The sequence below is a fragment of the Oryx dammah genome, unplaced genomic scaffold, assembly GCF_014754425.2.
Source record: "Oryx dammah isolate SB20612 unplaced genomic scaffold, SCBI_Odam_1.1 HiC_scaffold_28, whole genome shotgun sequence".
Lineage (NCBI taxonomy): Eukaryota > Metazoa > Chordata > Mammalia > Artiodactyla > Bovidae > Oryx > Oryx dammah.
Genome location: NW_024070212.1, coordinates 9,243,241 through 9,264,474, shown reverse-complemented (window position 1 = coordinate 9,264,474; position 21,234 = coordinate 9,243,241). Strand labels below are relative to the sequence as shown.

General features: G+C 51.2%; 3 protein-coding genes and 1 long non-coding RNA gene across 11 annotated transcripts in view; 2 read left to right on the top strand and 2 right to left on the bottom strand.

Moving 5' to 3' along the window:
* The window catches only part of CASQ1 (calsequestrin 1), a 9,344-nt gene extending 7,189 nt beyond the window's left edge, over nucleotides 1–2,155 (top strand). The window contains exons 10-11 of the mRNA XM_040230127.1: nucleotides 555–629; nucleotides 1,572–2,155. Of these exons, the coding sequence (XP_040086061.1) occupies nucleotides 555–629; nucleotides 1,572–1,706 (210 nt within the window). The 3' untranslated portion in view covers nucleotides 1,707–2,155. The remainder of the gene's footprint in view (nucleotides 1–554; nucleotides 630–1,571) is intronic.
* Nucleotides 1,910–5,014, bottom strand: LOC120855586. The gene is made up of 4 exons (XR_005719275.1): nucleotides 4,827–5,014; nucleotides 4,139–4,294; nucleotides 3,870–3,967; nucleotides 1,910–3,063 (listed from the first exon to the last, which is right to left on the bottom strand). It is a non-coding gene; the product is annotated as an uncharacterized LOC120855586 (long non-coding RNA).
* Nucleotides 5,015–5,070: 56 nt separating this feature from the next.
* Nucleotides 5,071–15,293, top strand: PEA15 (proliferation and apoptosis adaptor protein 15). Of its 2 annotated transcripts, none has more exons than XM_040230123.1 (4): nucleotides 5,071–5,267; nucleotides 11,443–11,616; nucleotides 12,927–13,082; nucleotides 13,230–15,293. In XM_040230123.1, the coding sequence occupies exons 2-4, from the start codon at nucleotides 11,445–11,447 to the stop codon at nucleotides 13,292–13,294; spliced, it is 393 nt and encodes a 130-aa protein (XP_040086057.1). In that variant the 5' UTR covers nucleotides 5,071–5,267; nucleotides 11,443–11,444; the 3' UTR covers nucleotides 13,295–15,293. The 2 variants fall into 2 exon arrangements, with proteins under 2 accessions (XP_040086057.1, XP_040086058.1); XM_040230124.1 differs by lacking the exon at nucleotides 5,071–5,267 and adding an exon at nucleotides 5,346–8,393.
* A 352-nt stretch (nucleotides 15,294–15,645) lies between these two features.
* The window catches only part of DCAF8 (DDB1 and CUL4 associated factor 8), a 40,230-nt gene continuing 34,641 nt past the window's right edge, over nucleotides 15,646–21,234 (bottom strand). For all 7 annotated transcript variants that reach the window (XM_040230117.1, XM_040230121.1, XM_040230116.1 and 4 more), the window contains 3 exons: nucleotides 18,790–18,909; nucleotides 18,264–18,380; nucleotides 15,646–17,631 (listed from right to left, as the gene is read on the bottom strand). In XM_040230117.1, the coding sequence (XP_040086051.1) occupies nucleotides 17,515–17,631; nucleotides 18,264–18,380; nucleotides 18,790–18,909 (354 nt within the window). In that variant the 3' untranslated portion in view covers nucleotides 15,646–17,514. The remainder of the gene's footprint in view (nucleotides 17,632–18,263; nucleotides 18,381–18,789; nucleotides 18,910–21,234) is intronic.

Sequence of the window (21,234 nt, the reverse complement as noted above, 5' to 3'; positions counted from 1 at the left end):
CCAGAGTTTGGGGGAGCAGGGGCACATTAACCCTGCATGTGGGTGTACATAATCACAGAATCAAAGCACAGAGACTCCATGTCTCAGGGCATGGCTCTGTTACCAGCGAAATCCCCAACACCCAACATTCTTTGTTGAAAAGAGAACTAGATAAACAAACAGAACTGTGAGGACCAATGGCAGTCACTGATTATAACTACCTTAGAGATGCAGGAACTGAGGGCCAGGGAGAAGTGACTTGCCCTGAGTCACAAAGTCAATCAGTAGCAGATCCAGGATCAGAGCAGGCTTCCTATCTATCAGTAGTTTTCTTCAGAAGGAAGTGGCCAGTGTTCCCAGCTGATGCTCCTGATACTCTCCTTTTGGTATATCTACTCTTTCTGAACTGCTTAGTTCTACCGATTCCCTTCAGGGACTGTAGCTGGACCCATCGTCCACCCCCCCACAGGCTCACAGTGTCCTCTGTCTCCCTGTTGCTGGCCCTCACATGCACCCTCCTGGACTCAGGTATTCCTAGTCTCCATTAAGTTTTACCGTATGTGGTCTCTCCACAGCTGGTTCCATACTGGGAGAAGACATTTAACATCGACTTGTCAGCCCCACAAATAGGAGTCGTCAATGTTACTGACGTGAGTTTCCTTCCATCATCCCTGGCTGACTTCCACCTCTGCTTCCCAGCATAGCTAGTTCTCTGCTTTGCGAACTAGGAATTGAGGGCCCTTCCCAGAGGAATCAAACCTGCCCAGTCTAATGGCTGGAAAAGAGGGAAAGATTCCTGCCCTGAATACACTCCTGCTTCTATCTGTTGGAATTTGGCTGCTCGTCCTTCAAAGCCCAGTTCAAATCCTCTCTTCTCCATGAAGTCTTTCCAGATCTCCCATTTGGAATCATTTTCTTCCTCCCAGAGCCCATTTGGCATCGAGAACATGACTTTTACACAGCTATTATGTATCATGTGTATCTCTTCCAGTAGTCTTTGAGCTTTTAGAAGGCAGAAATCTTCTCTTTCACATACATATAAAGAATAAATTATTTAAATCTAAGAAATTTAAATACACTGGAGTTCTGGGAGTGAAAATTATGAGACGTTATTTCCAAACTGATGGAAAAGTTACAGCAAAAGGTCAAAAAGAAGGAAAATGAGTATCAGGCCTGGGAAAAGGCAAGTCGGATTTTACGGCTTGAGAGTCCAGAGATCTCTGAGGATGATGCCAGAGAAGCAGGTTTTGGAAAGTCTGGAATGCTAGAGATTTTCTGACTTTATTCTCTAGGCCATGAAGAGTCACCAGTGGTTTTGCATCAAGGGCATGATAGAGAGGTCTGTTTTGTGAAGCTCAGCACAGCAAGAGCTTGTTAAGAAAGACCAAAGGGAGAAGGTCTATTTGCTGACCCAGCTGTTCTTTCTATTCCCACTGTCACTGTTCCAACCTAGACCTTCATCTGGACAGTTCTCCTGCCCAGGGACAGATGCAGAGAAGGGGACAGAGGCTGTACAGAGGCCAGAGTGGGAGGACAGGTCTAGAGACCTGAGTCAGGCTTAGTTCTGACCCCCGGTCTGTGCCGTGTCCTAGGCGGACAGCGTATGGATGGAAATGGATGATGAGGAGGACCTGCCCTCTGCCGAGGAGCTGGAGGACTGGCTGGAGGACGTGCTGGAGGGCGAGATCAACACAGAGGACGACGACGAAGACGATGACGACGACTAGTTGCCGTGGCAGCCGTCTCCCGGCCCCACCCGCTCTCCTCCTCCTCCCCTCTCCTTCCCTGAGCTCCTCCAGGGACACTAGGTCGCCCTCTGCCATGGGGCTTGTTGGGGTCTATATGCTAGGTGCTGAGATATCCCGACACACCAGCTCAGCTGTCTTCTCTGGCTTCTGTTTCCTGTCCCACTGCGTCCCTGTATCAATTGTTTCTTCCGTCACTCCCTTCATGCTTCCTTGTGACTCCCCCCTTGCCATATCCATGGGTCCCCATCTCTTCTGTTCCCCCCACCTGAGCAACTCTTCCTTACTCTCTCAAGTCCTCTGTCCTTCTGATTGTCCTATCCCTGGCCAGAGGGATGGGAGAGTACTGTGTTTGGGGCTGAACTTTAGCAATCTCTTGTTGATGTATTTGGGTCAAATGAGACCTCAATAAAGGATCTGGGGCAACATTAGCAAGTGTCTGCTGATGAGGTCTCACCCCTACGGCAGGAGGAAGGCAGCTAGAGGGTGGGGGATTTAGGTGTGGGTACCTTCTTAGGGGACTGTGATCACAAGGGGGTGGGGCTCTTCCCTCCAGTTATCCCAGAGAAGCTTGGGTTATTTATCTGCTGCAAGTCAACAACGCTTTGCTGAACACATGGTGTTCCTCTAGCACCACTGTCAGGCTCTGGGAGAACAGAGAGTGCCGAGCCTGTCCCTGTTCTCCAGCTGATTAGTCTCACTGGGAAGTCAAGACAAGCACACTAAACAATTGAAGAAAAATACAAAGCAATATATAATTAAGTGATTATGTGCCACTTGATAGCATCTTCCCTTGCAGCTCTTATTTGAACAGCAAGATTGAGCCCAAATAACACTTCCTCGGTGAGGCCTTCCCAGAAGTGGCCCTTCCTGCAGCTCTCTTCTCTGGGTTCCCACCACACTCTCTCCATCCACCTCCTTCCACCTGTATTCTAGTGTCTGTCCTTCCCACCAGACTGTGAGCCCTTGAAGGAAGGAAGGACCCCAGTCTTCTTCTCTTGTGTCTACAGCGTTTGGTACACAAGAAGTCCTTAGTAAATGTTTTTTGAAAGAAGGAACAAATGAATAGAAAAGGCTCAAAAAAGAGAGATGAGAATAGGTTTTGATGGCTTCATAAAGGAAATGAGTATTTTCTAGGTCTTAGATGAAGAGTGGAATTTGACTGGGGCAAAGGAGTTGGGGAGGAGACATTTCAAGTGGTAAAAACATCAAAAGCACTGGCAGAATGTATGTGCCATGCTAGGGGTATAGAGAGGAGACCACATAGACAAGAAGAGTTCAAATGGTGGCTGTGAGGTTGGTGTGCATCCAGGGCTAGGTCGCAGAGGTGTCCTGTGAGCTAGGGAGGAAGAACAACATGTAATCTGGGAGTGATGAGCAGGAATGGATAGGGGGAAGGAAGCTGATGGAGATACCAGAGGAAGGGAGTCCAACTCTTATCGGACTATTACAGTAATCAAGTAGAGTTAGGAGAACGTGGGCTGGAGCAGTGGTCAAGGGAATACAAAGGAGACCTTTTATTTTGTACAATGGGGATTCCCCCAGACCTGGGGGTCCACTGGCAATCCTGGCAGGAAGGACCCACATTTTCTCCAGCACAGGCCCAGGCTGGGGTAAGTGTAATGGAGTCAGGAGTAGGTGTGAAGGACAAGCAACTGAACAAGCCCATAACTAACAGATGTTACAGTTTTCATAGTCTGAGTATAAAGACATTGCTGGACAACTTAAGAGGATGTCTGAGCATGGATGAATGAGACCTAAGGTGAGAGAACTTTTCACCCTCCACAGACAAATCCAGGAAGTCTTCCTGGAGATGGTGGCAGAAGCATAAAGTAGAAACCACCTATTCATCCAACTTGTACCCATCTAATAAATGTTTAATACATGGTATGGGCACTAGGCCATACAAAAACATTGCAGAACCTACTCTCTAGCACAGGTCAGTGGAAAGCCCCGGACTAAATGATAGCTCCCATGTTTTAAGCATCCATCCGTGCCAGTCACTAGGGACTTACAATTTCTAAATCTCACAAAACCCTGTGAGACAGACATCAGTGTTCCCGTCTTACCCACAAGGACACAGGCTCTGAGGCATAACCTGCCCAAGAGAGGAGCAGAGCCAGCATGAAGCCTGAGTCCCCTTACCTGGCTGCCATTGAAAGATCTGGATCTTTCACTGACTGTAGGCAAGTCATTCAGTTTTTCTGAGTCTCAGAGGTGGGTCAACAAAACAGGTTTTGGCCCTACAACTCAGAACAAAGGAGACATATGCAAAAGCATATTAGAATATGTTGCTATCACAGGGGCAGTGACAGGGCACCCTGGGGAGAGGATGCCATAGCAGAGAGAGGCCCAAAGCAGCCAGCCGGAGCCTCTTCTAGGGGAAGTGTAGTCTCAAGAAAGGAGGGGCTCACCTGAGGCTTCCTGAGGGGTCCCCTGCTGGAACCCAGGTGAAGGAACCGAGGCTGGTATTGAGGTGAAGCCGGGGCATTCCAGGGGGTGACACAGACACTGATGGGGCTCAGACCTCATCAGCAGGCTCTGCCAGAGTTGAGGAGAGACCCTTTAGGCTGGAGAGGAAAACAGAGGCTTTTCTACTTCTTCCTTCCCGGTTGCAGTCTGCCTGAGAATCTGAGGGAGGAAAGTCCCTAGGGTGGAGGGAAGTGAGAGCTGCCATGCTGGGCCTGGGCAGAGGGGTAAGGCAAAGAGACAGAGGGAAGCACGGCTCTGCAAGTCGTCTATATTTGCATGCTGAGCTCATTGCTGCTCTTTTTCTCCGCAGAAAATAAAATTACATCATGATGCAGGGGGGGAGGGGGAAGGCTGGAGGGTGGTAATTTGGGAAAGGTGAGAGGAACACAAGGGGGCGGCCGACATCATCCTGGCGAGAGAAGATCTGTAACTCCAGGACAGGGGAAGAAAGCCCCCACCTTGCTTCTGGACTCCACTCCTCCCGCCTCTCCCTCCTTCAAGGTGGATAAATCTGAGGTCATTTACTACGGCTCCCCTGACCCATAAAGGGAAGAAAAAGGTTTTTTTCAAACACGGAGTCAAGCAGCTAAAAGGATCCAGAGGCCAAAGGCCTTCCAAACTCTAACTTACTCTTTGCCGTCCAGGGTCCCAGCCACTGTGGTCACCGAAAGGCCCTAAGGGGAGGTGTGTGTTCCTCTGGGAAGAATTAAATCTGAGAATGGAGGGGGGGCTTGGCTGTTTAGGGGAACAGGCAGCGTCACTAGTCCAGTCCTCCCTTACTTCTGCCCCCATCCCGAGTCTTCCAGAACCCCAGCCCCCTCCTGCCTCCCCTCCCCCTCTCCCGCCCCTCCCCGCCCCCCGCCCCTCCCCGGCTCTGACATCACGGGCCGGCCGGGTGGGGTGAGGCGGCGCCGGGCTCGGGCTCAGGCTCCGCGGGCGGAAGAGGCGGCGGCGGCGGCGGCGGGAGAAGCGGCGGCGGCGGCGGCGGGAGCCGAGGAGGAGGCTCCGGACGCTGCTCAGGAACCGGGGACGCCAGAGTGCCCGCTCCCTGAGCGCTCAGCCCCGGAGGCGGTGAGAGGGCCGCGAGGGGACGTGTCGCGGGGAGGGGCAGATCTGGGGTCTGGGCTTGGAGGGGCGTCGATCCGGGACGCCTGGGGACAGATGCGGAGCGTGGGGGCCCCGGACGGGTTCGCTCCGTGTCAGGCCCCACGGGCTCCGTCTCTGTCGGTGTGCTCGAGCGCTGAGTGCGTGCTGGAGGCGGCGTGGCTCGGGCCGCCCGTTCCACGGTGAACGGCAGTTTGGGAGTCGGACCGGGGCCTGGGGATTGGGATGCAGCCTGCTTCCCGCCCAGCCGGCTCGGCTGGGCCAGCTCCCGCCCCTCCCTCCCCTTCTCTGGCTTCGGGCTCGCCTCGGCTGGCGGTCTCCCTGCCCAGCCCTGCCTCAGTTCCGCCGGCAGCCGCCCCTACTCCGAGGGCTTAAACCCGGCAGCTGGCACCACGTGCCTTCATCCAGTCTCTGCACCTGGGAAGAGGTGGGATTGTCGAAGGCTAGTCCAGAGAGAAGGAGTCGGGAACTGGGGGGTGTAGAGGAGTGAAGTAGCTAACGTAAAACCTATTCATTTCATATAATCGTGTCAAAATTGTCAGGGACACACACACACCTACAAGAGACACGCCAACACACACGGTGACACACAGCCATGTGACTCTTACACACATCAACTGCACACAGCAAATCACAAACAGCCCTGCACTTGGGCATCCAAGCCCCCACCTCATCCCCACTGCCTCCCATGTGTGAGTCTCCTGGAAGAGTATCAGTCTAACAGGACAGCTGAAGTCCACCTTGATTTTCTAGGCATTTTCTCCCAGCCTTAGGCTTCGGATTGCCCCTCTTTAAAACAATGAAAAAAAAAAAAAAAAAAAGGTAGAAAATCCTGGTCGCATTCCAGGACAGGGAGACAGGATCTTGAGGGTGAGTGAGGCTGCTACTTTGAAACTGAGTGAGTAGTGAGGGTAGGGGCTGCTGATGGCCTCTCTTGCTGGGTCCAGCTGGAGCTTAGGTTGCTGGGAGTGGCTGGCTTCTGGGCTTCTGAGTGGCCAAGGGATGGAGGAGGGGGTGGAAGAAAGGGAAAGGGAGAAAAAGAAGAAATGAGTATGAGTCAGCCAAGGATGGAGCCCAAATCAGGGAGAGAGAATGAGGGGAATGTGTGTGACAGGCAGACAACATGGAGAGAGGGACACGGGGACGGAGATACAGTCAGGTAACAGGGAGAGGAAGGAAGTGAGAGTCAGAGATGGTCAGAAGAGTGGGGACAATGCTAGGGAACGGACTACAGAGGCTCCGAAATTAGGGAGGATGAAAGCAGGATGGTGGTGAGACCACTGGGAGTTAGGGGAAACATGCTGAATATGTATGTTTTGTTTCCCTATGTGTCTGGCCTCCAGGCTGTCAGAACGATTAGCTTTAATTGCTCTTCCCTTTGTGGTTAAACACTCCATTGGGGAAATTGCCAGAGATGCCCTAGGCTGCTGGCTGCCCTGGTTGCCTACTTCCTCACTTCTCTGACACCTGTGCCCATCATGTGTGCATGTATTGCCATGCACGTATAGGACCAGAGTTACACCCTGCATGCCATCCCCTCACTCTCTTTAACAGCGTCACCCACTGTGCAGTGGTAGACATCACTAACCTGTGTGCAAACTTATTTTCTTTATAGCAGGGACACTCACTCCTTCCTAGTGTAGCTATAATAGTACAGTCGCTCTGTGTATTAAAATGAGGACACCAAGTCACAGAACCCAGGAATACTAAGGTATTCTCGGCTACCACCAGGTAGGATAGGATGAAAGCCCATTTAAAGACCAGGGACAGAGGTAATAGATGAGGAAGAGATAGAGATGGGAGAGAAATACAAGTAGAAAGAGATAGAACCAGATGATTAGAGAATGGTGCAGCCCCACTCCCTCTCCCCTGCCCTGCCAGGTGTCTCCTCTCGCTCTCATCTTGGGCCCAGTCTTTCTTCTCTTAGACTGAGGGCTAGAAGCTTTGCCCCTGGCTCTGTGCTCAGGCATAGCCCATTTTGCTTCTTGCACTGAACATTTGGAGGTCCAGGTGCCCTACCTCACCCCCTCATTCCCAGGCTGGCTCTGGAGTCCTAGAGTCTTCTTCCTACTTTATAGATATAGATGCATCCTCTGCACCCCACAAAAGTTTGAATAGAAGCTAAGGGGAAAAGTCAGTTGTGTATGACTGTAAAGGGATAATTAGGGATGGACTACAGGACTGCTTGAATTTGGGGCCCAGATCAAACTTAACCGGGCACTTGCCCACCCCATCCCCCTGCTTTTCTGTGAGTACCACCCTCTCAAGCCCAGGCAGTAAGACTGGCAGACCTGAGTGCCTACAGGCCCCCTTCTGTCTGCTGCAGGGATCTCCAGGTCCTTGCAGCTCCCTTCAGCTTAGGCAGCTGCAGCAGATGTGAGGGAGGGAGGGGTAGCAGCTCCTAATCCTAAGCCTTCTTAAATTTACTGAGGATTTGGAACCAAATGCTAGGGAGTGGGGATAATCATGAATTAATGTCCAAATGCATAGAAATTCTTGGGGTGCTGCCACCTCCTCCACAGGAGGTTACCCCAGTTTGCCAGACTTCTCCAAGTGCCCCCAGGGCCTGCCTCTCCCTCCCCAGGGCCCATGGAGCACCCACCTCTCATGTTCCCGACCAGTGCCATCCTAGAAGGTCAGAATATAACCATTACCTCTTGTCCCTCTCCCTCAGCATCCTCAGTTGGTTTGACTTTTGTCAGGGCCCCACCTGCAGCCAGCTCAGGAGGAGAGGGAGGCAGGAAGGAAGGTGTGAGGAAGCGGTGAGCAGAGCACAGAATGATCTGGGAGGGAAGGGGACTGACTTCCTGGCAGCCTCAGCTCCGGTTCCCGGTTCCTGCCTGAGTATCCTGTCCCAAGAATGGCCTCCACCCAGGCCGCCTGGTGTTCTGGGCAGCCTCTGCCCTGTTCCAGAGATCAGGAGGACTTTCTGAGCTACGGGGACAGGAGAATTCTCTATAGGCCCTATGGAATTCTGAATCTTGGGTGAGAAAAGCAACATGGAGAGTGAAGGAGCCAAGCTTCTGCCAAGCCGCACCCATCATGGCCAGACTACAGCTGAATAATGGTTGACCAGGGAGACTTGAGAACCAAGTAAGGAAACTCCCCCGACACTTCCCTGCCGGTGCACCTGCTGCCACACCCAGGCCTGGGCAGATGGCCGTCTCCAGGGAGGCAGGCCACCAGGCTGCCTTTCCCAGCTCCCTCACGGGGCCTTTCCCCTATCCTTTCTGTCTCTTCTTACTCACCATTCCCCACATCCCTCCCATCCAGTGGTGTCATTGTCCTGACAACTCGGGCGGCAGGGGGTGGGGGGACCAGAACTGAGGTTGCCATGGTAACCGCTGAGCTCAGGCTGCAGCCTTCTCATTGTGGACTCTGTGCTCCCTGTCCCCTTCGCCGCCGCCGCCGCAGGATTCCTCATTTGCAGCCTCAGTCTCTCCCTCTCCCAATGCCAGTTTGCTTCCTCCATACTGTAGGCCCCCTCTTACCCTTCCTCTTTTCTCTGGATGTAAGCTTGTGATTATCTGCCTGCTTTCACATACTCTCAGCTGGTCAGACACACACACACTAGACCACATACACGCAGCACCACTCATCCAATGTTGGCACATACACATCCGTTACCAGAACATGCAAACACACCCACAGATAGCAGCGCCGCCTCCTCCCTGCGCCTGTGCCCACACTCAGAGCAGTACCCACACAGGGTTCTGGCGCACACACCTTCCCACCCCATTTCTCTTAGGGGCCTCCTTGCATCCATTCCACTCCCACAGAAAGGTCCTACCCACCGCCCCCAGGCTGAATACACATTAATCCCTTCCCACCTACCTCCCCTGTAAGTCTGTGTTTGATTCAGAGTCCTAAATCTTAACTCCTCCCAGGAGCTGCACACACTCCTCCCTCCCAGGAGCTACACAAACACACGCACACACGCACGTGCACACACACGGACACACACTCCTCCCAGGAGCTACACACGCACACACACGCGTGCACACACTCCTCCCTCCCAGGAGCTACACACAGACACACACACACACCCCTCCCAGGAGCTACACACACCTCCCTCCCAGGAGCTACACACACACACACATGCACGCACACACGCGCGTGCACACACACACGCGCACACACTCCTCCCTCCCAGGAGCTACACACAGACACACACACCCCCCTCCCAGGAGCTACACACACATACTCCCTCTTCCCACAGTATGTCTCATTTACAAACTTCTTCGATGTGAAAGCAGGGCACCGTGATCCTAAAGTCTGTCCCATTTTCTAGCTGAGGGCTTGGTCCCAGAGGCTCCTCGGTGGGGGCAGTCTTCTTGAGGGCCTCCCTCCCACGCTGCCCTTTTCTTTTCTGCTCTTTTCTTACCCCCCTTCATTATTATCCCCGTCTCTGAACCCTGTCCCCATCATTCGCCTTGTCTCTGTACCCCACCTCCTGTCCTTGGATTATCAGTGCAGGGGGCGGGGGCTGAGCTCGAGCCTGCTGCTGTGACCTAGATTTCAGGGCAGAGACGGTCCTGGTGCTGACAGTCGGAGAGAACTGTTCCTGGCCCAGCCTTGCAGGGCCACCGCTGGGCCCTTCTGTCTGGCTGCACCTGGGTGTGCAAGTGAGCATGCATGCAAGTGCCTGCTTCTCGTGGGGGTCATGCTGGCCCTGCCGCCTGGCTTATTGTGTGTTTGTGTCACGGTGCCTGCAGGCAAGGGAGGCTTGTTTGTTCTGGTCCAAGCAGGGGGCTGGGAATGGGGCCTTCTGGGTCCACACGCCTTACTATATAGTGGCCATGCTTCTCCGCCTCAGTTTTCCTCCATATAAACAGAAATAAGGAAAATGGGGTGTGTCAGCCAGCCCCTTTCTGCAGTATTCCTAGCCCATTCTTGGAGAGATTTGTGGGCAGTTTCGTACAAGGTCGTCTCCCTCCTTGGTCTAGCTACAGAGTGTTTACGGCATAACTTATTTTTGTAAATGCTTTACTTTTCTAATTATAAAAGAAATATAGTCCTGGGGGGGAAAAAGCCCCTTTTTAAAACCCTACCACTAGAGTTGTATATTTTATCAAATCCAGAAAGTTCATTCTAAGGTCTGACTTTTTTTCTGTCTTAGCCATAGTCCCTATCTTAGTGGAAAGAGGGTCTTTGATGTCCTCTCCCTTTTCACCCAAGAATCATGCAAGGGGCATGGGATGAAGGCCTAAATAGATCTAGCCTTCCCAGCTTTGGGGAGGTCATGTTGAAGGTAGTGCCAGCCGGATGTTGATGGAAGCAGAAGTGGCAGCCCCCTTCCTGCCAGACTTTCCCAAAGCAGCATCTGAACCCCTTCCCCCTGCCATCCAGCCAGCCTGAGAACTGGGCAGGGGGCCAGAGCCAGCCGCTTGGTATTCTTGGGCGCGGGGGCTGTAGGCATAGCACAAAGGCTAGGAGAGAGGGTTGTGTGGAGGCCTGGCAGCCATCAAGGGAGAAAGGGCTCTACAAAGGTGGGGCTGTGGCCCATTGCTTTACCCTCCCCACCCCCACCCCAATGACTGAATACAGGGCTGAGCATGGAGGGGCCAGGGGACCATTAGACCAGGCAACTAGGCATCTATCCAAAAATGAGTCACTAGTAGGGTAGTGGGGAGTTGAACTGAGGGACCCCATTTGCTTCTGGAAAAGAATGGGAGCTAGAACCCCGCCCAACCCAGCCCCTTTTTAGCTTCTTACTGCCACAGCAAGCCTTTCCCTGGTAGTTGTTTCGAAGTATTTTGTTTTTTGACAGGGGGAGGGGTTGCAGGTGGGTGGGGCGATCTGGGTGAGAAAGTCAGAAGCAGGTTGCTATGGTAACCGCCTCCTCAGTCAGGGAGCTGTTGCCAGGGTTACTGTTACAGGGAGGAAAAGGAAGAAAAAAAGATGGTGGGAGAAGGAGGTGTGATTTTTCACTCCAGACTCGAGCCTGGTCCCTAGCTTTCCAGTTACTTCCTGTCTGCTCCTGTCTCCCTTGGGTCTTCCTTTACTCCCTCCAGCCTTGGCCTCCCCAGCCTGAGTTCCGGGCACATGCTTGGCAGGGCTGAGGAAGTGGGCAGTGCCAGTGAGTGAACCAGACCCTGAAGCTCAAGTTCAGCGTCCTGTCTCCTTGTTCCCCCAACTCCAGTCATGGCCGAGTACGGGACCCTCCTCCAGGACCTGACCAACAACATTACCCTTGAAGATCTGGAGCAGCTCAAGTCAGCCTGCAAGGAGGACATCCCCAGTGAGAAGAGTGAGGAGATCACTACTGGCAGCGCCTGGTTCAGCTTCCTGGAGAGCCACAACAAGCTGGACAAAGGTGGGGGAGGGGCCACAGGCATCTGACCACCAGCCTCTTGGGCTCAGGTCATGCAGTGAGTAGAAATCAGACCTCCTGTACAAAGACCTCCTCTCTGAGAAGGCAGGATGAGAGGAATGCTCTAGGAGAGGAGACTGGCTCTAGGGCAGTGGTCTTTACATTCTTCATGGTTCCCTTGTCAGTAAAAATATTAATTCAGTAGATGTTACTCAGATCCTATTATCACATATATAATAGAACATTAGAAGTTAAAAGTGGTAAAAATTTAAAACCACAAGTTCTATCATTTTCTTGTCTACTTTTAGAGACCACTGCCCTGGAAAGGGCTTTGGGGAGGAGCTGGTGTTTAAGGTGGCCCTGAAGGGCAAGGGGGATTTCAAAGGTAGGATCCAAAGGAAGACCTGCTAGGCAGAGGGACACAGTATGTTTAGAAGTGGCTGGAAAGGTGAGTTGAGACTGTGCTGTGGAGGGCCTTGCGTGATGCAGCATTTGATAGGTGAGGTGAATGACCTGAGGGCCCTTTCGGAGAGATGAACCTGTAGCATGGAATATAGGGAGACTGAAGGAGGACATGCTGCACTCAGGAGACTACTGCAGTAGAGGGGAGGAGCCAGGCAAGAAGGCCTTGGCAGTCTCCTAGAGCTGGCCAACTGACAGACACTATCCCTCTGGTCGTGTCTGTACCTTCTTGTTCACAGTTACCCTTCTCACTAGGCCCAGAATCTCTCCCAGGTTGTCTCAGATCCCACCCTTTCAGTCCCACTTGGGCCGCGAGGAAGTTCTGATGCATGTTGTGGTTCTGTCGCTAAGTCATGTCCTCTGTCCATGGGATTTCCCAGGCAAGAATACTGCAGGGGGTGGCCATTTCCTTCTCCGGGATCTTCCAAGTCCAGGGATCGAACCTGAGTCTCCTGCATTGGCAGGTGGATTCTTTACCACTGAGCCACCAGTGAAGCCCCCGTTCTGATACTTACTTGGAGGAAAAAAGGAAGAGGGACAGGGCAGATGATGGGTATTTGGAAGGCCACTTCATTTTCTCTGTTCCCCTCCCCTCCCATGTGGAACCTGGTGTTTCACCTAAATCTCACATTCTAAGTCTGTAATCTTGAGACTTAACTGATCAATGATCTGTCCTTTCTGGGAACAGTCCTCTGGCTTTCCGTTCCTGGCTTAGTCACCCCTCGTCCTCCAGGGAGGCCTCCCTCTTCCGGGGGGAGCGCCCAGTCTCCGTTCTTGAAGCCCAGTCCGGTAGTGTAGGGGAAGCCAACAGCTACAGTCTGGCTCTGACCCTGTCTCCTGCCTTCCTCTAGACAACCTCTCTTATATCGAGCACATCTTTGAGATCTCCCGCCGTCCTGACCTCCTCACTATGGTGGTTGACTACAGAACCCGTGTTCTGAAGATCTCTGAGGAAGATGAGCTGGACACCAAGCTAACCCGTATCCCCAGTGCCAAGAAGTACAAAGGTAAGAGGCCATGCCTTTCATGCACAGCTCTGCCCTTCCCACGGACTACCCGTGGGATACTTGAATTTTGGGAGGACAGAGGCTCTGTTGGCCTACCTGCTGTCTCCCATGACTTCTGTCCCTGGACATGTCCCTTTTTGCCCTCAGACATTATCCGGCAGCCCTCTGAGGAAGAGATCATCAAATTGGCTCCTCCACCGAAGAAAGCCTGAGCAAGGGGGAGGAAGAGGAGGAAGGTTGGACCTTCATCAGACTACTCTTTCCCCATCCTCCAGGGGAGGGGCAAGGGCAGCCCTCCCCCATCTACCCACTTACTAACCTGGTCCTAACCCCTTACTGTGCGCGTGTGTGTGCGTGTGCGCACGCTCTGGCTGTCTGTCTACATGTCTAGCTCATCTAGTTCCTCCTCCTTGTGAGGGGATGGGGGTCAGGGGCTGGGGGTGGTGGTGGGGCTCAGTTTCCCCACTCTAGGGGGAGTTGGGGGCTATTTCTATGCAAATAGAAATAGACATATTCTCTTACTTCCCTTTCCTCCACTCTTCCCCCACCTCCAAGTGTGGGAACAGAAAGGACCTGTCTTTTCCTACATTGAGGAGGCAAGGCAAGAGTGAGGCATGGGAGAGCTGGGTGAATCTAATGAAAAGCAGTGAGAGGGAAGATGAAGAGGCCACCCAACCCCCTCCTGGAAGGGGCAAAGAGAAGCCAGAGTTTGTGTTTGTACCCCAATGCTGGACTGGCTGAGGAGTCTTCTCTCCGACTGTTCCTCAGGTTAGAGGGCCTGGGCACCAGCAGGTCCCTTTTTGCTCCCCTTTCATAGGCCTAGGGTGGGTATGAGCCAGGGACCTGAAGAGAGAGATCACTGGATCCTTCCCTGGCCCCAAAGTTCAAACCCCATGGAGAACCCAGCACTAGATTCCACCCCACCCCCCACCTCCGGAGAGACTATGCTGGGAACATGCCCCACCACTGAGCCTGAGGGGATGAAGGCAGAGAGTTCTCTTTTCTACTCGTTTATTCCTACTCAGACTGTTGCACATACTAACCTTGGGAGTTCCTAGAATAGAAATCCTTAGGTTTTAATTCCAGTCCTGTTTCCACCTACAGAGTCCCAACGTGGTTATTGCAGGCAAAGTTCCCTCTCTCCGTGGTCTAGAAGCCCCTCCCCCAAGGTAGAAAGAAGGGAAGAAGCTAACTACAGTGTTTCCGTTGCACTGATCCCCAATTCAGTCCAGGAGGGGGCTTGGTAACCCCTCTCCCTCAATATCCTGGCACCTTGGGCTTGTGAATGCCTCCTAGCCAAATCACTAGAGTACAGTGACCCCAGCCTCCTGCCTGTCCCAAGTGAGCCCTCCCCACCCTGACCGTGCTAACTGTGTGTACATATATATTCTACATATATGTATATTAAACCCGCACTGCCATGTGTACCCTTCTTCTGTGGTGTCTAGCATTAACTTATTGTCAAGGCCCGGCTGGGGGTGGAAGAATGCCACGCTGAAGGGAGAGGCAGGGTCAAACTGCTATATAGTCGAGAAAGAAGACTTTTCTAAACTTTAATTTCACATGCAATCTCAAGAGACTATTTAGAGAGTTTAAGTGAGGTGGGAGCTTTTGGGATGTTGGGAACAAAACTTCAGTGGGAGGGAAGGGCTGGCTGTTGGAGAGGGAAGAAGCCAGACTAGCTGGAGAGCACCCTCTACCAGCCCAGCCCAGCCCAGCCCAGCCTGTCCCCTCTGGCCACTGCTGCGGACACCTGCCTTAAAACATACACCTCGAGTACTCCACAGTTTTGCCTTAAAGGACCTTCTCAAGTTTCCCCAGCCCTGTCTGGCTTTCTCCCTCAAGGAGAGAGAGATACTTGTAGAATTGGGAGGTGGAAAATGAGCATGAATTGTCCTTCCAAGCCAGGATATGTTATGTGTGATAGAGTCTGAGGAAGAGAGAGAGAGAGAGAGAGAGAGAGAGAGGGAATAAAGAGGCTCTTCAAAGCGAGGCTTCCTTTGAAGAGAGGAGAGGATGAGATGAGAGAAGGGAGACAGGGTTCATTTTCACCAGAGTGTAGTAAATTTCCCTGTAAGGCAAAATAATCTAAAAAGACTAACCTGCCCTCCCACCCCCATACTGCTGTGAGATTGCCCCATTCTCTGCTCCTGTCTGCAGTGTGCACGGCCTTGTTCTAACCCTGGAATAAAGGTGATTGATTGTACTGTACCTAACTGATTTTAGAATTTCTGTGAATGACCAAGCTTTTGGAGACTTTGGATGACTGGGAAGGGAGAGAGAGCAAAATTTACCCCCAAATCCTTAACTGCAGCCTGGAACAGAGGTCAGGAAAATACCCCTAAATAGTATCACTCCCTTCCCTCATCTTCTAAGTTATCACTGAACTGTGAGGCCTATTCCACTTATACAGTCTCCAACTGGAGCCCAACTGCTGGAAACACGGATGTACCAAGCTAGACTTCCTAAAATTGTAATAAAACTAAGGTCAGGCACCATACTGAAAGGAGAAAAAACAGCCCATCACAAGTGAATGGCTCACATATCACACACAGAGCAGCAGTCAGGAAAAACAAAAAAAAGCTTTACTGAGAGAAAATACACAACAAATTCCAGAGTGCATGGTTTCAGCCCACTCCATCACCCTACCAGCAGTAAAGAACACAGACCACTCACAGTCACCACACATTCCCTACCCCTGGAAGGAAGTGCAGCAGCTAACATCTGGTCTGAGAGCTGCTAGGAAAAGGGACAGGAGGAAGGAGTATCTGGGAATTCCATCCTTTCACTCTTCCCTTCCTTCCTGGCCTGTTCTAGTGGAATCTGACTGTCCCAGGATGCAGAATTCCTAGCTGGGGACAAAGAAATAGCAGCAAAAGCATTTAAGGGCAAGAATTCAACTGGGACTTTCCTATTTATTGACCACTGACACAATAGGTGTCTTGAGTCCCAGCCGCCTTAATCAATCCTTAGATTAACTTGTCCTTCAATCCCAAGATATAGGAAGGTGGACAAGGTAGAAAGTCAAACCCAGGAGGTCTTTCCCTATACTCTTCCATTAGGAAGGGAGCTGGTGTGAAGCTGGATAGCTTAAAGAATCAAGCAGATAAAGGTCAGAGTGAGTGTGTCTTCTGTCACACACGGTAGTAGGGGAGATGGTCTGCAGTGGCAGGACCCTTCCTGAAGCATCATTCAGTCAAGTTTTAAAGGTAAGCCAGTGTCTGGCTAGAAGAGCCATCCGAGGAACCCTTAAGACTTAAGGAGAGGTAGGATATCTGGGGCACAAAGCTGAAAGGGATTTCCTCAGCCCTGAAACCACGGTGGGAAAGCACAGAAGGGCAGAGTTCAGGATCCTTCCATTCCGGAGCCTCATAAAACCTAAAGAGTTAAGCCCCAATCTCCGATGGCCATGCACAGAGGGTAGGCTGACCCCGGGTGACACCTCCACACCATTACTCTCACTCACTCTCTCCTGAAGTCCCTTTATTGCAGTCATAGAGAATATATAGATATTTAAACTTTGACAATAATTTTAACGTGATACATCCAATTTTGAGTTGCTTTTTAATATATTTATAGATATAAAATTAGGCCTCTAACAGTGATAGGGACAGGGAGATTGCTGCCACCAAACAACTTTTTTTTTTTTTAAGTAAGAGAAGAGGTAACATCCTTCCTATGCTTCCACTTCTGCCCCTCCTCCCACCTCCCCCCAACCTCCCTCACCAGACCTACTGAGGGGATGATGGGAAAAAGAAGAAAGTGAAGGATACATAATCAAGTGCAAAACACTGTGATAAGTTCAGAGAATGAATGGGGTGGAAAGGAAAGTGAAGAGTGTAGGATGGTTAGGGACTCTTATTAAAAAGACTTCCCAGAAAAACAGGATCCTGGGATGGGGTTGCTCGGGGGTCGGGGGGCAGGCGGGCGGAGAAAAAACAATGCAACTGTCATAGACTTTTAAAAAATAAAGAAAATAAAGTCAAAAACCTAAACCAAAGAGAGAGTGGCATTTCTGCCACCCCCAGTCTGGCCCCTCGGTACTGAACAGCCAGTTGTCCCCCCCACCCGCCACCCAAGAAACAAGGGAGACCGAGGAAAAGGAAACCCCACTCCCTGCCCCAAACCAGTTAGCAGAACAGGCCCTCCCTTCCCCCGAAAAGGGCTGGGGAGAAGCCACTTCTGCTGAGTCCTATGCACCTCTCCATGGAGCCCCATTCCAGGGCTCAACTCCCACTCCTAGATGCTCTCTGTAGGTTTGCTCCCCTCTGGCTTGTCCTCCTGGGATGTCTTTTTTTTTTTTTTTTTTTTAAATCTAAAGCAAAAAAGTCCAAAGTGCGTTTCTGCTGAATGTTAGGGCCTGGCACAGGAAAGGGCTGCCCAGGCAGGATCGGGTTGGCAGCCCCAGCCCACCCCTCCTGGGTATGAGGCCTCAGGATGGCATGCACTGCACCCGGTCAGGACCCTCCTCCTCGTCCGATGTGTCTGAGGAGCTGGGAGACTCATCAGAGTCGGCGTCTGTGGCCCCAACCCCAGGTTCTCGCCAGCGCTGTAGGATGGGAAAGGCTTATTAGTAATTTCCTTGGAACAAGGTCAAGCCTGTTAGGCCTTAGCTACAGTTTATATGCTCTAGCCCAGGGGTCAGCGGAATTTTTCTTAAAGGGCCAGATGGTAAATATTTTAGACTCATGGGCCATATCTCTGTCACAACTATTCAACTCTGCTTTCCTGTTGTAGCATGAAAGCAGCCAGACAATACATAAATGAATGGGGGTGGCTATATTCTAACGATACTTTATTTACAAAAAGCAGGCACTTGCCAAAACTGCCAGTTTGCTAAACCCTACCCCAAGGTCTCTTCTGGCATGAGAGGAAAAAACAGAAGACAGCCTGAGATTTATTATTTCTTCTCAACTCCTTCCCCACTCTCATGTGTTCGCCTTTTTGAAGACACCCTGGCGCATGCATGGTGATGGAGAACACAGAACAGACACCCTCTATTTCCACTAGTGGCTTGGCCAAGGCTACAGGAACGCTCTGATGGGGATGGGGAATGATGGATAGGAAACCCAACCAACTTCACCTGATTCCTCCTAAAGCAAAGAGGAAGTATGCACTGGGATGCTTCACCCTCTTGAGAGGGTCACTGCCCCTGGGAGCTCACTTTCCACTCCCGCTTACCCGGTGATGGCGTCTCTGTCTCAGGTGGTGCATGAGGAACCAGAGCATGTGGCTATCAAACAGGTCAGTGTGGTGCAAGCTGTCTTCATCCCGTTCCCGCTTGTTCTTCTTAATCACCTGGAACCGAAGAGGATGAGGGGATTGGGTGATGAATATAAACCCTAGACTTGATCAGACAAGGCTGGTGTTCCAGCCCAGTAAAATCTTCCCTTAGAAACTTATTAAACTGGAGTGAGCTAGATGAGATTAAGAAAGGATGCTCCAGGTTCATCCATTGAGAAGATGGATGATTTTTCCTAACGATGTCCCCTACCCCACTCTACCATTAACTAGAGGCACTTAAAAGCTGTGCCACGGGCCCTTGGACTGGGACTATTCCTAGAGAGGCAATGACAGGAATGTGGGGGATGGTGTTAGAGCAGTGCCTTTAAAAAATTGTACAGCAAGTTATTCCTTCCTATAACAATGAAAACTCCTAATAGTATTTTGATAAGCAGAAAGAAGAAATCCTTAGTCAGTTACTTACATCCTTTAACCCTGTAAGTTCAGTGGAAGTTTCAGCTGTGGGCGCCCAGATTTTGACATCATGGTCTAGGCCACTGGTTGCCAGCACAGGCAGGTGAGGGTGGGGCTCAAGACAGTTTACCTGGTCAGGAGAAGAGGAAAACATAGGCTTAGGGGTACATGGGAATAGTCTAAAAATCACTACATATTTTGCACCAATAACTGTCCTTGATAAAAGTTAAGGTAGTTGCTGGGAGGACATGCCCACCCATCATGAGCCTAGGTCAAAGGGCCCTGGACACAGACTGGGTATAAGATCAGGCCTATCTCTCATTTCCCATGTTTAGGTAGGGGTGGCCTCATCCCCAGACATAGCTCTAGGGGTGGGCGGGTGACTGGCCAAGCATATGCTGCCTTCACAAAAAAGCAATGAGGTCCAGATGACCTCATTCTCTCCAGATTCCAAAGCTTCAACTCGCCCAAGGCTGGAAAAAAACATCCCAGTGGCTTTTACCAAGTGGCAAATAAATTTTTTAAAATGAAGAAAACAGCAGCAGCTGCTAAGCCCCTAGAGAAGGCTCAGAGAACAATTACATTCACTTGGCACTGTTTACTAGAACTGGAAGAAGGCGTGGGCTGGGAAGAGGCTAAGCCTGAACACTGGTCGGGTAGTGGAGACACCTGTCTGCTTGAGACCCCTGCACACCCCAGGAGATGGCACCCTGTTGCCTGCCATGAAAGCATAACAGGCTCAGCTGCAGGACAGCAGAGTACAGCAAGGCAGTTTCCTGGGGCACCGACCGCCTCAAGCTCAGCCACCCTCCGGATACTATTCACTGGGCAGGAGGAAGGAATTTCAGAAGCTGAGACGAAGGCGGTCTGGTTTAGGCAGCCTCCTATCCAAAGGCACCCATGCCCCCTGCTGTCTGACTTGGAAACATCAGCCTTCCTCGGCAGAGCAGGGTAGCTACCATCCCCACCGGAAGAGCTGGTCCTAGTCTAGTTGCTAAAGAATTTTTGGGCTTTTAGTCAGATGAGGAATAGACAGCAAAAAGAAGAAGGTGTGGTCCCGTCCACTCCTCACTTCACCCCACCCCACCCTGTCTTGCAGCTGCCATACAGTCCAAGAAAACCACCTTGGCAAACAGCCTCTTAGCTCTCTATGGACCAGCCTCTGCCTCACCTGCACATGCAGAGTGGCTGACGGGAAGGCAAGGTCAGCATGGAAAACTGACATACACATTTCTAATTCTGAGAATAGACTGACGCTAAGTCTGGGTGTAAAAGTAAAGCAGAAACCACATTTCCCTTTCTCCTTTTATTCCACTTATCAGCTCATTGCAAAGTTTATATCTGAGCTCCTTTAGGAAGTGTGGAAGAAGCTCCACCACCTGGAGCAGAGAAGGCACTAAATAGAAAAACTCCATTGCCAGAAATATTATCAAGATATGTGATAACACATACAAACCTGAACTCATTCATCCATCTCCAGATAACCCCTGGATACTCTTCTAAAAACTCTGACCTAGCTTTGCTTGACAAGTCAGTAAAATAAAAAAGCACAGGAGGGAAATTCCTTGGAACTTGAGACTTATGGACAAAGTCAGTGACAAGAGAACAAGACAGTAAGTTACACATAGTACCTGAGTTGGAGCTTGCAGAGGGAGCCGACAGAGAGCTTCTGGGCCAGAAGACCTGGTCGTTTCACCTGACCTATCTGAAGGTCAGGGCTTATCCTGTCAATAATGCCTGAGCAGAGAAAAGAGCTCTGGCCTTAGATGACTGAGTTAGGGGATGCAGAGGATGGGATAAAGGAGCAAAGTGCTTTTGGGAAATTAAGGATTGTCCTGTGACAACCCTTGGCCCTGAGTGGAAACAATAAAAGGCCTAGATTTTGAGCCAAATACAAAATCAAGAGACTTGGGCAAGGTGGATGAGAATTTCAAAGATCCCTGTCTACTTTATGATATATTCTGCATTCAGGCTGGTGCTGTGACCTCACTGCTGGAAGGTTAGCACAAAAAATCAGAAGGAGCCACGTGAGGACCACACGGATCATTCAGCTTACACAGAGGCAAGAAAAAAGCAGGAATCTCACTGCAGGGTGCAGTCTTCATACCTCCTGTTCTAGTGCTTCACTCTTATGACCACTAAAATCAGGCCTGGGGCCCACCCATCCAGAGCAAATGCCCTCCCCATCTGAGCACCTGGATTAATCATCAAATCCTGACACCGGCTGAGCTGACGAGAGATTGGCCTGTGGAGTGATCTGGGCAAAAGACAAGTACTGGCCTGTGGGGAAGGCATTTAGCCCTGTATTTCTCTACAACAGAATGCAAGACAATAGTTTATGATCAAGAAAAGATTCACTGGCTTCCTTTGACTTCCTTATGGCTACATGCCCACTACAGAATTCTCATTAAGACTCCAGTGTTTTGGGTCTGCTCCCTACACCTGGAAGAGGGCC